Source organism: Lepisma saccharinum, chromosome 2 (assembly GCF_977018435.1).
Source record: "Lepisma saccharinum chromosome 2, izLepSacc3.1, whole genome shotgun sequence".
Classification (NCBI taxonomy): domain Eukaryota; kingdom Metazoa; phylum Arthropoda; class Insecta; order Zygentoma; family Lepismatidae; genus Lepisma; species Lepisma saccharinum.
The window spans coordinates 8,315,340-8,329,026 of NC_139230.1; the positions used below are offsets into that span (position 1 = coordinate 8,315,340).

The 13,687-nt window shown below is 35.2% G+C and overlaps 1 protein-coding gene across 2 annotated transcripts in view; it reads right to left on the reverse strand.

The window, feature by feature from the left end:
• LOC145983904 (putative GTP-binding protein 6) overlaps positions 1-13,660 on the reverse strand; it is a 29,085-nt gene extending 15,425 nt beyond the window's left edge. For both annotated transcript variants that reach the window (XM_083117015.1, XM_083117014.1), the window contains exons 1-7: positions 13,205-13,660; positions 11,403-11,545; positions 8,995-9,123; positions 6,952-7,184; positions 6,079-6,287; positions 2,643-2,853; positions 1,811-1,910 (exon numbers count right to left, since the gene is read on the reverse strand). In XM_083117015.1, the coding sequence (XP_082973141.1) occupies positions 1,811-1,910; positions 2,643-2,853; positions 6,079-6,287; positions 6,952-7,184; positions 8,995-9,123; positions 11,403-11,545; positions 13,205-13,660 (1,481 nt within the window). The remainder of the gene's footprint in view (positions 1-1,810; positions 1,911-2,642; positions 2,854-6,078; positions 6,288-6,951; positions 7,185-8,994; positions 9,124-11,402; positions 11,546-13,204) is intronic.
• Positions 13,661-13,687: the final 27 nt, after the last annotated feature.

The following is a 13,687-nucleotide window of genomic DNA, read 5'->3' on the forward strand; positions in this document are numbered from 1 at the left end:
CTCAAATATTTACAGCAGAATTAATCAATTTTCCATGAATTGCATAACTTACAGGATAATTCAAACTTCAGAAAGTCTCATGTCGGTAAATAAACTCTAAATTTCATGTTTAAGAGTTTATTTCGCATTTTGCAGTTCATTTCATGACAAAACCGGGTAGGAAACTGCACTTCACACCTTTCAGAAACATCAATAATTAACATTACAATGTGTTATTTCTAGGGTCATGAAGTTTTCGTTTTAACGATAACACTGAAAAGTGATTAAAATAAATTTGGGTAGGTAAAGGATGCAAGTTTTCGGTGTTTCGGAATCATGAAATAATGCCGAATTAAGCCATTTTTCAGAATAACACCGAATTTTGCACTTTTTAACACGAAAAATGCCATGAAATATGCAATATAAACTGGGGATAGCACTTCTTCTGTTAAAAAAGAACTACCTAAAGCCTATTAGATCTGTCATTTGTAGTCTAGCTGATGATAGTTCGATTAGAAAGAGATTTATTGCAGTTGGGCACAAGCATGACTTGTTTCGGGAGGAGTGTGTGTACACATAATGGTATTTTGAGGTCGCAGAGGGATTTTTTGGCATTGTTAGGGAAATATGATGTGTATGATTGTGTTCAAAGATTTGGGTGTTATCATTCAATGAACATTATATATTTAGTGGCTGATGAAATAGTTTTCCAAATGGACGAAATTTGGTCATTTCTCACAAAGGTAAGCCATAATTTTTTTGTCATTAAAACTAAAATTTGTCTCAATTTTCCATTACTAAAACAATGAGAAAATTTTAAGAACAGAAAGGAGCAGTAAAAACACATGTAAAAATAACACCAGTTATAAATTAATAACACCAAATTTAGGAAAAAATAAAATGAAAACTTCACATCCCTAGTTATTTTACATTTCGTGTTTTCGTCAAAAACTATATACTCTGTCAGAGGCGTCTCCTGAACGCATGTGGTGCATGCTGCGCATGCGTCAATTGTGGAGAAAAGGACGACATTAATGAGGATTTCTACATTCTAATTTCTAAATATAGGAAAAGTATTTATTTTACATGAGAGCACTCAACTAAGATTATATTATATTTCTTGGATCTGAAGTGATGCATGCGTCAATTGTGGGAAAAGAATTATTACTTTCTTTCACTTCAGATCCAAGAAATGTAACATAATGTAAATATAAAATAAATACTTCTCCTATATGAAGAAATTAGGATGTAGAAATGCTCATTAATGTCTTCCCAGAGCAAGCTGTCCTTTTTCCCACAATTAACGCATGCGCAGCATGCACCGCATGCATTCAGGAGACGCCTCTGCTCTATGTATAAGTAATGTACTGTATTTCCACACTGCAAATTTCATTGGTTCTTCCAATTAATTTTGAAGGACCACTGCCTTCATTAATTAAAGCAGTGGTCCTTCAAAATTAATCAGAAAGAAGCAACTAAATTTGCAATGCGCAGAATACGGTACATCACCTATACAACATTAAAACCACATTTACAGTGCCTATCATGAAAACTGGTTTAATTTGCCCTTTTAACTTTATATTTTATCCATGCATTTGTAATTTAAATACCTTCAGTTTCACTTGAAGGGAAAATATTTGAAGAGAACAAAACATTTCCTCAATCAGTGGCTTAGTACTGTTTCCAAGCTTTTAGTATTTTATCATAGACAGATTTTAGCCCCTTATAAATTATTATTTCACTTTAATGGCATGGATTGTTGCCCTCTTAATTTTCAAGTAAAGAGAGCACAGATGTAAAAAAAAAAAAAAGTACAAAATTATTCATTTACCTTGCTTCTTGACCACCCATTGGAACTCTCATTATCATCTGAAATCTTCCAGTTGCTTTAATTAACTTTTCTTCTATCTTCTCCTGCAGTGCATTTATACCTGTAAACCAAGCAGTTCATTTTATTCTGATTCTAAATAAAAATTATGCATAATTATTTAGGGAAAAACAACTATGTGTAAAGGGACTTGAGTGCATTTATCAATAAAATAAACAAAAGTTCAGCTAACAAAGGCTGGTTTACAATGATCTGCGACTAAATTTTGTCACAGTTTTTCTGTAGATTTCTGCACACAAATGAAGTGAAATTAAGATCGAAATTATAATTCAAATAACCACAATAATGTAAATAGCATAAACTACATTAAACTGGACTTCTTTGGTGCTTTACATCAAGTCCCTGATGAGTTCTACATCAACTACTAGAAACTGTAACATTGAATATTATATTTGTTTTATACATAGACTAAATACCAGTTCAGTCCTCCCTGCTTCAAATAAAATCCCATTAAAATGTAGTCACCCACAGAGAAACATGCACACAGATTGCCCACTTCATTTGTAATCCACTCTCTTACAGTCTGCATGTGTCATAGGATATGCTAACATAGTGCATTGTCTGTCTTGTTGATATTTTTTGCTTCTATTCTTGAACCTCACACTGCCTAAAACACACTGATGAAAAGTGTGGACATGCATATCTTTGAGTGACCCATGTGGTGTGCTTCTTAATATCGTGTCTCCTTTTTACATGAACCAACTGAAATTTTACATATCTATAAAATGCTTAAAGCAGGGGGAGAGATGCCCACAACTTTACAAACAAAACTCACCAGTTTCTTTTAAAGCAGATACAGGTATCATATTTTCCAATTCCGGCATTTTCATGTCATCCTTCGAAACCAGATCAATTTTGTTGCCAACAGTAATAATATTCTCAAGTACTGTTGAAGAAACATTTAAACTTTGTAATGTTTTCGTTACATTCTCTGCCTGTGCTACCCTATCAGGATGGCTAATATCACACACATGTACAATGACATTCTGCAAAGTAAAGCGATATAAATATATAAATGACAAAATATGGCCAATGAATGTTTTCTTAAGTTACTATCATTACTGAAGATTGTGATGCATGGCTCATGTAACAATAACAGGCAGTTATAATTCTTCACTTGTTAGATGCATCTCTTGAATATATCTTCATCGTAAACAAAAGTAGGGATGTAATGAATCAACTTTCTGATGTATGAATATCAGCTAAACAAGATATACCATATTTACGCGTGTATAATGCGCACCCTGGTTTTTGATGGAGAAAAGTGACTAAAATATTATCTCGTGTATAATGCACAGTATAATCCAGGTTCAAGAAATGGCTTTCTTAGTTGTAGGTCATACAGCCATGCTATGCCACTCAAGAGCTAGTAACATCATACCTATTCAATTAGTCACATGTTGCTGTGTGTTGAGAATATCCTCTTGTGTAAACAGTAAGTCACCAACACAAGCCACCTCCCCCTCTCCCTCCACTGTGTTTAGCATCCCAAAGCTTTCACTCTTTGACCATTATATTTATTCTGTAATAGTAGATGGGGATATAGGGAGATGAAAATTACATTATGGATTTGCAGTACACAGGAAGTGATTTTCTGTTATTTCTCACCCAACAAATACCGTTGATACACATCCCATGTGATGGGAGGTGCATGCTCAAATTCTGCCAGAACAGCACTGCTATTCTTGTGTTGCAGAACATTACATTACAAAGAAAAAAATCGTGGAAAATGGCCTTTAAACTTTTATGCATGGTTTTGCTCATTTTCTCTTTACTTTTTCTAATAAAACACTTCAAAATGTATACTTTTTCCATAACTAATGTAACATTTATAAGAGGCCCATTCAGTACCCTCAAACTAGCAGTTAGCAGAACAAGATTTCTTTCATTAAGGAATTTACACACTCCATATATGTCATATTATTTGGCTCGTAATACATTTTAATTATTATCTTCTTTCTCCTTATTTTTCTTTCATCCAAAGAACCACAAAAATCAGAACGTTCCTTCATTTTGTGATGAGCTTATTTCAACTGCATTGCACATTAGTGTCACCATCTTGAATGGAATACTATTCCCATATTCAGAAACTACAGAATTCAAGCTTTACAATGATATATAACATGAAAGGGTTCTGTAAACATGAAAAAAGTATTTCATGCATAATATGCACCACAGTTTTTGGGTGCAAAAATTTTGGAAAAAAGAGTGCATTATACATGAGTAAATGCGGTACTATCACAACTGGTATCAGAATTGGTTACATTCCCATACTCAAGATCTTACTTTCAAACTTTTGATTATAGCGGACATGAGGACATGTGGATATAATTTTGAAAATTTAGTGCTGCACAGTGTTGTACTGTACTCCTGAAAGGCAAAAAAAATGAATAAATGTGATTATGAAGCTGTTTTCTAGTAATCATTTCAAATCTCATAATTTTATTCCTTCTCAGAAATATGTGAACACTGTTTTTCTGCCATTGTAAAATATCTAAGGATACTACACCAACAGATTTGTTTACAGTATTTTTCTGTTAAATAATCATATATATATTGGAATCTGTAAATTTCTTGCTTCATCACATCACTAAACAAAAAGTTAAATAAACTTTTAACATTAGTAAACCAAGGTGTGAAGATTTTCTGTTGAATTGTTAGTAAGCCTATACCATTTTTGAATCAAGACTGATAACTTGAGGTAGATTCTACCTAAACAAGGTGACTTTTGGATACATAGAAGAAAAATAATCAATTCAATAAATTGGTGTGAATTGATCACATAAATGTATGCTTTTCTCCATAAAAGTTCAATAAACCTTAAACTGTAAATTCATTTCAGAGTACTTAAACCTCTTTAGCCATGCTATAGTAGTAGAAGAGCCTCATTCTAAAATATGTAAAAAAAAATAGAATGCACGTTTTGAAGAACATATTAAGACAAGACATTTTTAGATATGAAGATCTAGAGCCATTAAAAATTCTCATTTTAATCCAAGATGGCAGACGTTTTTCACAATTGTGATTAAATTCTAATTTCAGCTTCTCAGAACTAATACATCACACTTTGAAACTGTTCTCCAGGATTAAATAGAAATAGCCACCTTAACTTGTAAATTAGCCTGCTCTGTTGCACCAGTCAGTCATAATCAGGATGCCAAGAGTGTGTTGAACAGTGCATTATCATCAATTTTTTTGGCAAAGGAAAATTATTATTACATCTAACATTTTTTCCAAGCTTACAGCACAGCAAAAGGGTTGAATGTCTGTTCCATGTCATGGTGTTCAGGTGGATGAAAAAGTTTCAAGAAAGGACCTTGTGCTCAGCAGGCAATGACAATTGTGTCTCCTGACAAAGTTGTGAGAACTGATCAGCTTATTTAAAGGATATACACACTACCTGAGTCTCTCACCAAGTGAAAAACCATTAATATGCAGTATCAAAACAGTGAGGTCAGTAATCTTCTCACAGCAAAGGAAACCAAAACGTTCAGCTTCTTTCCTGCATGAAAATGTGCATCCCCATCTGAAGCATTAACGTTCCCAACAATAAATGAAGGGTCAAATATCCTATCTCATCCTCCACATAGTCTCAACTTGGCTTCTGCAGATTATCATTTATTTGGACTATTGAAATACTTTTTTTGAGTAGTCAGAAATTACAGCTGTACATAATTGGAACCATGGATAACCGACCTTCTTCAAAAGTGATAATCACAAACTTCCAGAATATTGGCACAAGTACAGTGTTCTAGGCAAATTCTCTATCATGTCTGAATTATTATTATTATTACCGTATTATTTCACAGCCTCCCAATTAAGTGTTTAACATTCCACAGCATTTGATTCGATCCAACCTGGGCATTTATCTATCATGATTATAGGTTGTGTGGAAACTGGCCCCTGTGATATAGTTAGCATAATGTACTGCAATACTATGGGCCCTAGGTAAGATGTTCCTTTGTGTTAGTATGTTGTGTATTTCATCACATCATCATTCATCCTCGTTGTTCAAAAAATTAGAAAATGACAAAGCAAAGATAAATACAAATATTAATTGTGATGAACACGAGAGTATTTTTAAATCACCTGCATTTCACTTTCTGGACTGACAAAAGAGCATCACATATTGATTCTTCCAATAATATTAAGATAGCTAAAACTGATAAGCCTACCTCCCAAAAACAAACATGTGCATCTTCTATACTTACAGCTATCATGGCATCTTCCAGTGTGGCCACAAAAGATTCAATCAAACTTGCTGGGATGTCAGAAATAAATCCCACTGTATCCACATACAGCACATTCAGATTGGATGGAAGAATTCCACCATGAGTTGTAACATCCAGTGTTGCAAACAATTGATCTTTTGGTTGCAGGCGTTCCTCGCCAGTGAGTGCTTTTATTAATGCTGTTTTACCTAAAAAAAAAAAAAAAAGGTTCTACATTAACTAGATTTGTATACCTGTACTTGAGAAAAAAGAAAGAAAGCAAACATGTATTTCCTGGTGTCAACTTGTGCAGATGCCAACCTCCAGCACAGCATGTTATGATGTCAGGGGTTCAGAGTTTGAATCACAGCCTTGGCATGGGTGTTTTTTGTGAGTCTCCCTTCAACAATTTCATCATATCATCACTCATCTTCATTGTTGCAATTAGCCAAAAGTGGCAGAAAAGTGATCCTAAATAACATAAAATCAAATTAAACTTGTGCAAAGAGCAGCATCCTGAATCTACTGGTGTAGAAGATATATAAAAATGTGCTCTCAATGTTAATCAAACACAAGAACCCTTAAGCAGAAAATAAATGCTACAAAAGAACCTCAGCAGTGTTGGCAATTAGGGTGGGGGGCCTGGTTTTGGAACCCAATCGCCGCCACTGAACCTGAACCTCAGAAAAAACAATGAAAGAAAAAGTGACTGATAGAGAAGTAGTCAAAGGAGGAAAAATGAACAGGACAAAACACCACCAGCGTTCTCAATCAACAAAGCATCCATGCCAGTATCTGGACTACCACATAAAGCATCACATTTGGATTTTGACTTTATCAGATTAGGTTGTGCAATATAAAGTTACAACTTACCAGCATTCGTATATCCAACAACGGCAACAACTGGATAGTGAAGTTTCTGGCGTTTCTGCCTCAGTAATTCTCTTTGCCCACGAAGCTTCACTATAGCTTGTTTCACTTTGCTTTCTCTGTTTGCCAATATTCTTCTTCTGACTTCAATAAATGTTTCTCCAGCTCCTCCAATAGAAGCGCCTCCACCTCCCAGTTTATCGGTTTTTCCTTCATGCATTCCTTTCAATCGGGACCTGGAAAAAAATATATGCAAAGGAATGAATTTACCAGTGACAAAGAAAACTTGGCTCCTTGGCACAACAGCCCTTTAAGGGTCAAAACCTGCCAAGGGGTACATGTGATTAAGGACATTAAGTCCCATCATGACTATTTTCTGTCTTTCAAGAATTGAGGTTGTAGAAAGAAATTACATGAAATGAACAATGTTAGACACGTTATAGTCTTGGATTTACAGTTCAGACCTTATTTCTTTAATATTATGTCCTTGAGATGATCTCCATTAGTGTCAGTGCATTGTTGCAATCTTCGTTGTACACTTCATTGCAATCTTCATTGGCCATTACTCACTGCAGAGCATCTGGCGTAACATCAGCAATTTTATCACAAATCACATTTTTCAGGCTCTTGAGATCAGGGAGGGTATGAGCATAGACCTTAGCTTTCAGGTACCCCCACAAAACCAAGTCTGGTGCAGTGAGGTCGGGGATACGGAGGGCCACTGAATGTCACTGAACCTGGAAAGAAGTCACCCGGGGAAAGCAGTATGTGATGTGGCTCCATCCTGTTGAAACCACAGGGTCTCCATGTTCCAGTAAGACATGCCACCTCAGGCAGGAAGAAGATTGTTAGAATGATGTTGTATAGAGCGACCACAAGGAAAAAAACATTGGATGAAAAGTGCCCGCACAGCTTTCCCTTCTTCCTTTCAGCTCGGGCCATAAGGAAGCATGGTCACTCTCCCTCTCTCCTCCTCACGGGAGTATGGTGCACAGGAGTCGCGGGTCTGCGCAGGTTGTTTTGCTTGTGGTTCCACTATAACATTGACAGTCACTGCAGCACCATTATTGTCCTCAAAAAAGTAGGGGCCGATAATTCCCTGTGCTGCAATGACACACCAGACTATGACCTTATGACTGTGTAGTGGCCGCTTGAAGATTTTGCATGGATTTGAATCAGCCCAATATCGAAAGTTCTGCTTAACTGTCATTAAATGCCGCACCCTCGTACCCTCCCTAATCACAACAGCCTAACAAATGGGATTTGTAATATTAAAAATATAAGGTCTGAAATGTAAATCCAAGACTATAATGTGCCTAACATTGTTCATTTCATGTAATTTCTTTGTACAATAAATCAGTTATGGTATTTTGAAAATACAAAACATTAAATGTCACACCCTGTATAACTCTAGTCTCAATAAGTCTATGTATAAATTAGCTCTAACACCACTTTTTCATTAATGGCAAGCTGTTTTAAAATCTCATGAAATAAAAACTTTTCTGAAGGCCACCATTTTCGGTTTTCTATTTCTAACCCATCTACCACCAATTTTTACATCATCTGGAAAACCAATGTCCGACTACCTTCCTCCCCAATAGACTGACAGGTTTAGGATAAATTTGCATGTTATTAACAGAAATAATGTTTAGGTGCAATTCACTTTTACATCTATATAGAAAAATAAATTAAATTTAGTAATTCTTGTTGTCTACAAGACACAAAAATATTAAATAAAGTACAACTTATTTATAGAAAGTACTTTTCTATTCCTTCTCCTTTATCTATTCAATGGTGTGAATAATGTGATTTTTTTTTTTTCAATGCTTTCCTGTAATTGTGGTAAAAGAATTGTGTATGTATCTACAATATTGACAAGTTTTACTGTTGGAAGATTGTAGTTTCTTGAGTACAAAAAATACTACACAGTTTCAGAAAGTGTTTCAACCTTCTAAAATTAATATTGATTGCAAAAATCACATAACACACATTTTATTTAAAGACTATAGAGTTAAGTAATAAATAAAATAAATTTTTTAAACATACCACAAATATGGAATTTCTGCCATGGATACTTGGAGTTTTGCCTCTCTGGTGACAGCATGCTCTTTGAATATTTGGATTATCACTGTGTACTTGTCATACACAGAAACATGAAATATTTCTTCAAGTTCCCTGAAAATGTATAAAATTGTTAATACACACACACACAAAGGAACAATCAGATTTTATTTGTTGTACTTTACGAAGGTAACAATTTACCAACAATGAAAAACTACAAATCTGACTTAGTCTTGTATTTTAATCTTTTTACCCATAGATATTAACAGAAAGACCATTAAAATAGAGGAAAAAATATTACAGAACATTACTAGGTGGTAAATGTGCTCCAATTAATTCACACTCCGTTCTCGTTTATCTTGATTCATTTGAGATCTTGTTTCAAGTCCACTTTATGCACATATAGGCTAATTGGAACTGAGCCTACAATTTAAAGTGGGGTCCGAATCATTATGTGTCTCCACCAGCAATCAAACCTGGGACCCCTTGAATACAAGGTGACAGGTTAGCACAGTGCACTACAAAGCCAGGGGACCTGGGTTCAAATCTCGGCCTGGGCATGGGTGTTCTTTATAAATGTCCCTTTATTAATTTCATCACATCATCACTCATCCTCACCTTCACAATTAGCCATAAATGGCACAAATGCAAAGTAAAATAAACTAAATCAATTTACATAGTGCGAGAGCATTACCATTATGCCATCAGAAAGGCCTACAGAACTACAGCTAGAGATGTCTGGTGAGAATACATTTTGGTTCCACCTGCTCTGAAACCACTAAATATGTTTAGCTGCCACTGGTGAATATGTTCCTCTACAAAAAAATATTTTGTTATTAATTGCAGCAAAGCTCACAAAGCAAGAACTGTCCTTTGACAAAAAAATATGAAATACACATTTGGCATTATTTTTTCTCTGCATAATAATTTACAATACTTTATTTATTTACTTATTCAAAGTTTCAGATACAGCACTTTTAAGGCCATTTTACACTGAAAACTCTAACAAATAACAAGAACAAATGGAGATGGTTTGAGGTAAACACAAGAGAGGTTAAATATAAACATAAGACATAAACAAGGAAACAAACAAAGATTTACATATTCATTATTGGGGTAGATCTGTAAAATACAATTACTACAGCATAAGCATGTTGTTAAAGCAATAGTATATACGCAACAGAACAACACTATAAAAATATGCACATCTGTTATAAATACAAGGTGCATTCAATAAATAACTGGAAAAGTAGTATAAAAAATCTAAAATACGACTGTGACTGTTATATGTTTGTTATTTTGTGAAGGCATCTGTAAGCTATTCATAGCTGGGGCTGGCATGCCTGCCTCACACATGGGATGCTGGGAAACAGTTACACACCCTTACAGGAGTGCTCCAAGCTGGAGCAGCGAAGTGTCGTGAGATTTTTGTTGAGTGAAGGAATGAAACCGATAGAAATTCATCGCTGCATGACAGTTCAGTACGGTGACAACTGTATGAGTCAATCACAAGCGTATGAGTGGGCTGAGAAGTTCAAATAGGTCATAACCAGTGTTGAAGATTCTCCGCGTCCAGGTCACTCTGTCACGGAAAGCAACATTGCTCAAGTGGAGGACTTGATACGGTAGAACCGGCATATTACTGTCAGTGAAATTGCTTCCCGGATGGAAGCATAATGTAAACAGTACCACCTACTCCAACCTTTTGCACGGAAAACTAAAACCAGCCGTTCTGCAGAGATGACATTGTCTGGTGTTCACTGGTGTGCTTTTGGTCCATGACAATGTGAGACCATGCACTGGCAATGTCACATTGTCTACCATAGAGGAGGACCTAAAGTTTGAGTGCTTACTCCACCCTCCATATTTGCCCGATCTTGCACCCTCTGATTTCCACACTTTTGGCCCACTGAAAGATGCACTAAGTGGATGGAGGTTGCAGAATGATGACAAAGTCCAGTCAGCGGTGCACGAGTGGCTACGCATGCATCCAATTTTTTTTTTCTTGTGGAATCAGTGCCCTTATCAAGTGCTGGCATAGATGCATTGAACTAGGGGGGACTATGCTGAAACATAGAACTGTAGTTCCTTTGGTGCTTGTAATAAGTATTTGTTACAACATATTTTCGTTTATATATTGAATGAGCCTTGTATAATAGATATATATTCCTATCCATTGCTTTATGCTATTAACACACATTTTGGCATTCTATCCTTGTTTTGTATGTACCACACAATTAAAGGAAGACTATTTTAATAAATATCTCTGCACCTACATTAGAATTTAAAATTCAGAGGAGAAAATAGTTAAATTTAAAAGTCTCATCATTGAAATCCAATTTTTTAACACTGGAAACTATTTGTTAGACAGCTCTAAAACAAATCAAATTTACCTATGTTGAAGTCCCCTAAGAATTCCAACACTTATAAAGATGGCTGTTATTGTCTTATTCTTCCGGACTGTATCTCGCAACATCTGAAGATTTCCAGATCCAAATAGAGTTTTCTTATCAAAACTCCTCAGAGAAATTGTCATCTTTAAAATAATATTGGAAACAAATCATGTATCATAAGAGAGAGGAAAAGAGACAAAAGAACAGATAAATCAAACTGGAAAGGTACCAGCAAACACTTACCACACAAGATTCTGTGATTCTAAAGCGAACATGCAGCCAGATCATGAAATATTAAACTTTCCACTTTGGTTGTATGTGTTTACTATTCCCTTCCAATTTGATACACACAGCACACATATATATTTAACAGAAAAGCAATGTCTTCCTTAATATACAACTGTCACTGTCAATATTCAAACACACTAACTAAACTCCATGATGCAACAGCCCACTGAGAGCCAAGACCTGCCAAATGACTTTTCGATGGGTGATGCATGGTCAGCACATCGAGTCCCATCATCCCCGTTTTCTGGCTTTCAAGACCATAGCCCACTACTTCTTCTTTTCAAGTGGCTCCCTAATTGGCCTCACAATGTTCGGTCAATACTGAAATTTTATGAGCTCCAACCAGGTGAGAGAGCTACACCGGAGCCCCATTTAAACACAATAATTAATTATTTCTAAATAAATCACATGAAAATGTCCTGCCAACATATGGCCTACTATCTTAACTTCATTTTATGTAACAAATAAGATTCAAACAAAACATGAAATTTAAATTATAACTGCCAATTTTTTAAATGTGAAATATATTTTGCTATATTTGAATGGCTAAAAACCATAGTGGTGTAACCAACAGCTTGTGTATTCTGAGAAAAATGCATTTAAACATTAGAATGCTTATTTAAAAGTTATGGTTTATATGAAATAAAAATTGAAACATATACAATGCACTTTGCCATTCATGAGTATGACTCCATTCTGTGCCCAAAGTGCACTCAATGCATTTTTTACAAAAATGTCATATGCACCATAATGGTTTTCACCCATTCATTTGTCAAGCATTTATTTAACTACCTAAAATTCACATATCCATCTCTATAGGTTCAAAGGTTAATTTAGATCATAACTAACTAACTCTCTAGCCTTCTTAAACCCGTAGGTTTATAAATGCAGCAACATAAGCCTTCCACCTGTCCCTATCCTGGGCAAGATCAATCCAATCTTTTCCATCATTACAAATTTTCTTTAGGTCCATCTCAACATTATCCCTCCATCTTCGTCTTGGCCTTCCTACAGGTCTCATACCATCAGGTTTCCCAACAAGAATCCTGTAAACTCTTCTTTCCTCTCCCATTCTATTTACATCATACAATATGCAAATAATGTTAATGATTATGCATAGGGCTGAGCCAATACCACTTTGAATCAACATCAATACTAACTCAAAGCAGTTCAGTTTTCAGTTTATTTATAAATTTTAACATGCTTTCCCTTGAAACTATACAATAGCAATCGGCCAGATTTTGTTTTAAAACATTTATAATTTCACATGATATAATCATTTAAGTACAAAATCAATTTCTCACCACAATGCTGTTGCAAAGAAATGTATTTTGCATAATTTCCAGGTTATATTCGACTAACTATTAGATGATATCTGTGACTAAATTCCAAGCAATATTTTCTGATACCAATACATCAGTGTTCATATTGGCTCATCCCTAATTACGAGAAGTGCAATTGAAGAAGACAATTTACAAAACTAGTGTGAATATACAACAGATGTAAAACTGTACCTTCTCAACAACTTTCCAATTTGGTAGGGTATGAACTAAAGCAACAGCTTCTTCTAACTGCAGCTGTGGTGAGGTGTTGCGCTTCTTCTCCGATCCCCACTTAATGTATGGCTGAACAACAAGCACTTGGTGTCCATCTCCAATGTGTAAATACCGCTTCACTAAGTTGTCGTACTCATCATCTTGTTCAACATCAGCATCTGTTTCATCCACATTATCGTCGTTGTCACTATGACTACTTTTATTGTATTTCAAACACAAACTAGTTGTAGAAATTGTCTCCATTTGAAAACGTTGAGGAAAATACTTAACTTTCCCAGCAGATTGTTCAAGATTTATAGGGTGTTTTAAAATTCCACAGCATGAATGAAAATTTCTGGACACACATGTTGCGTTGCACATTGGTAGTATCTGAGATTTTACTTTCAAAGTACTGTATAACCTTGATTGCAACATATTTAATTTGTAACACAACTAAAAAAA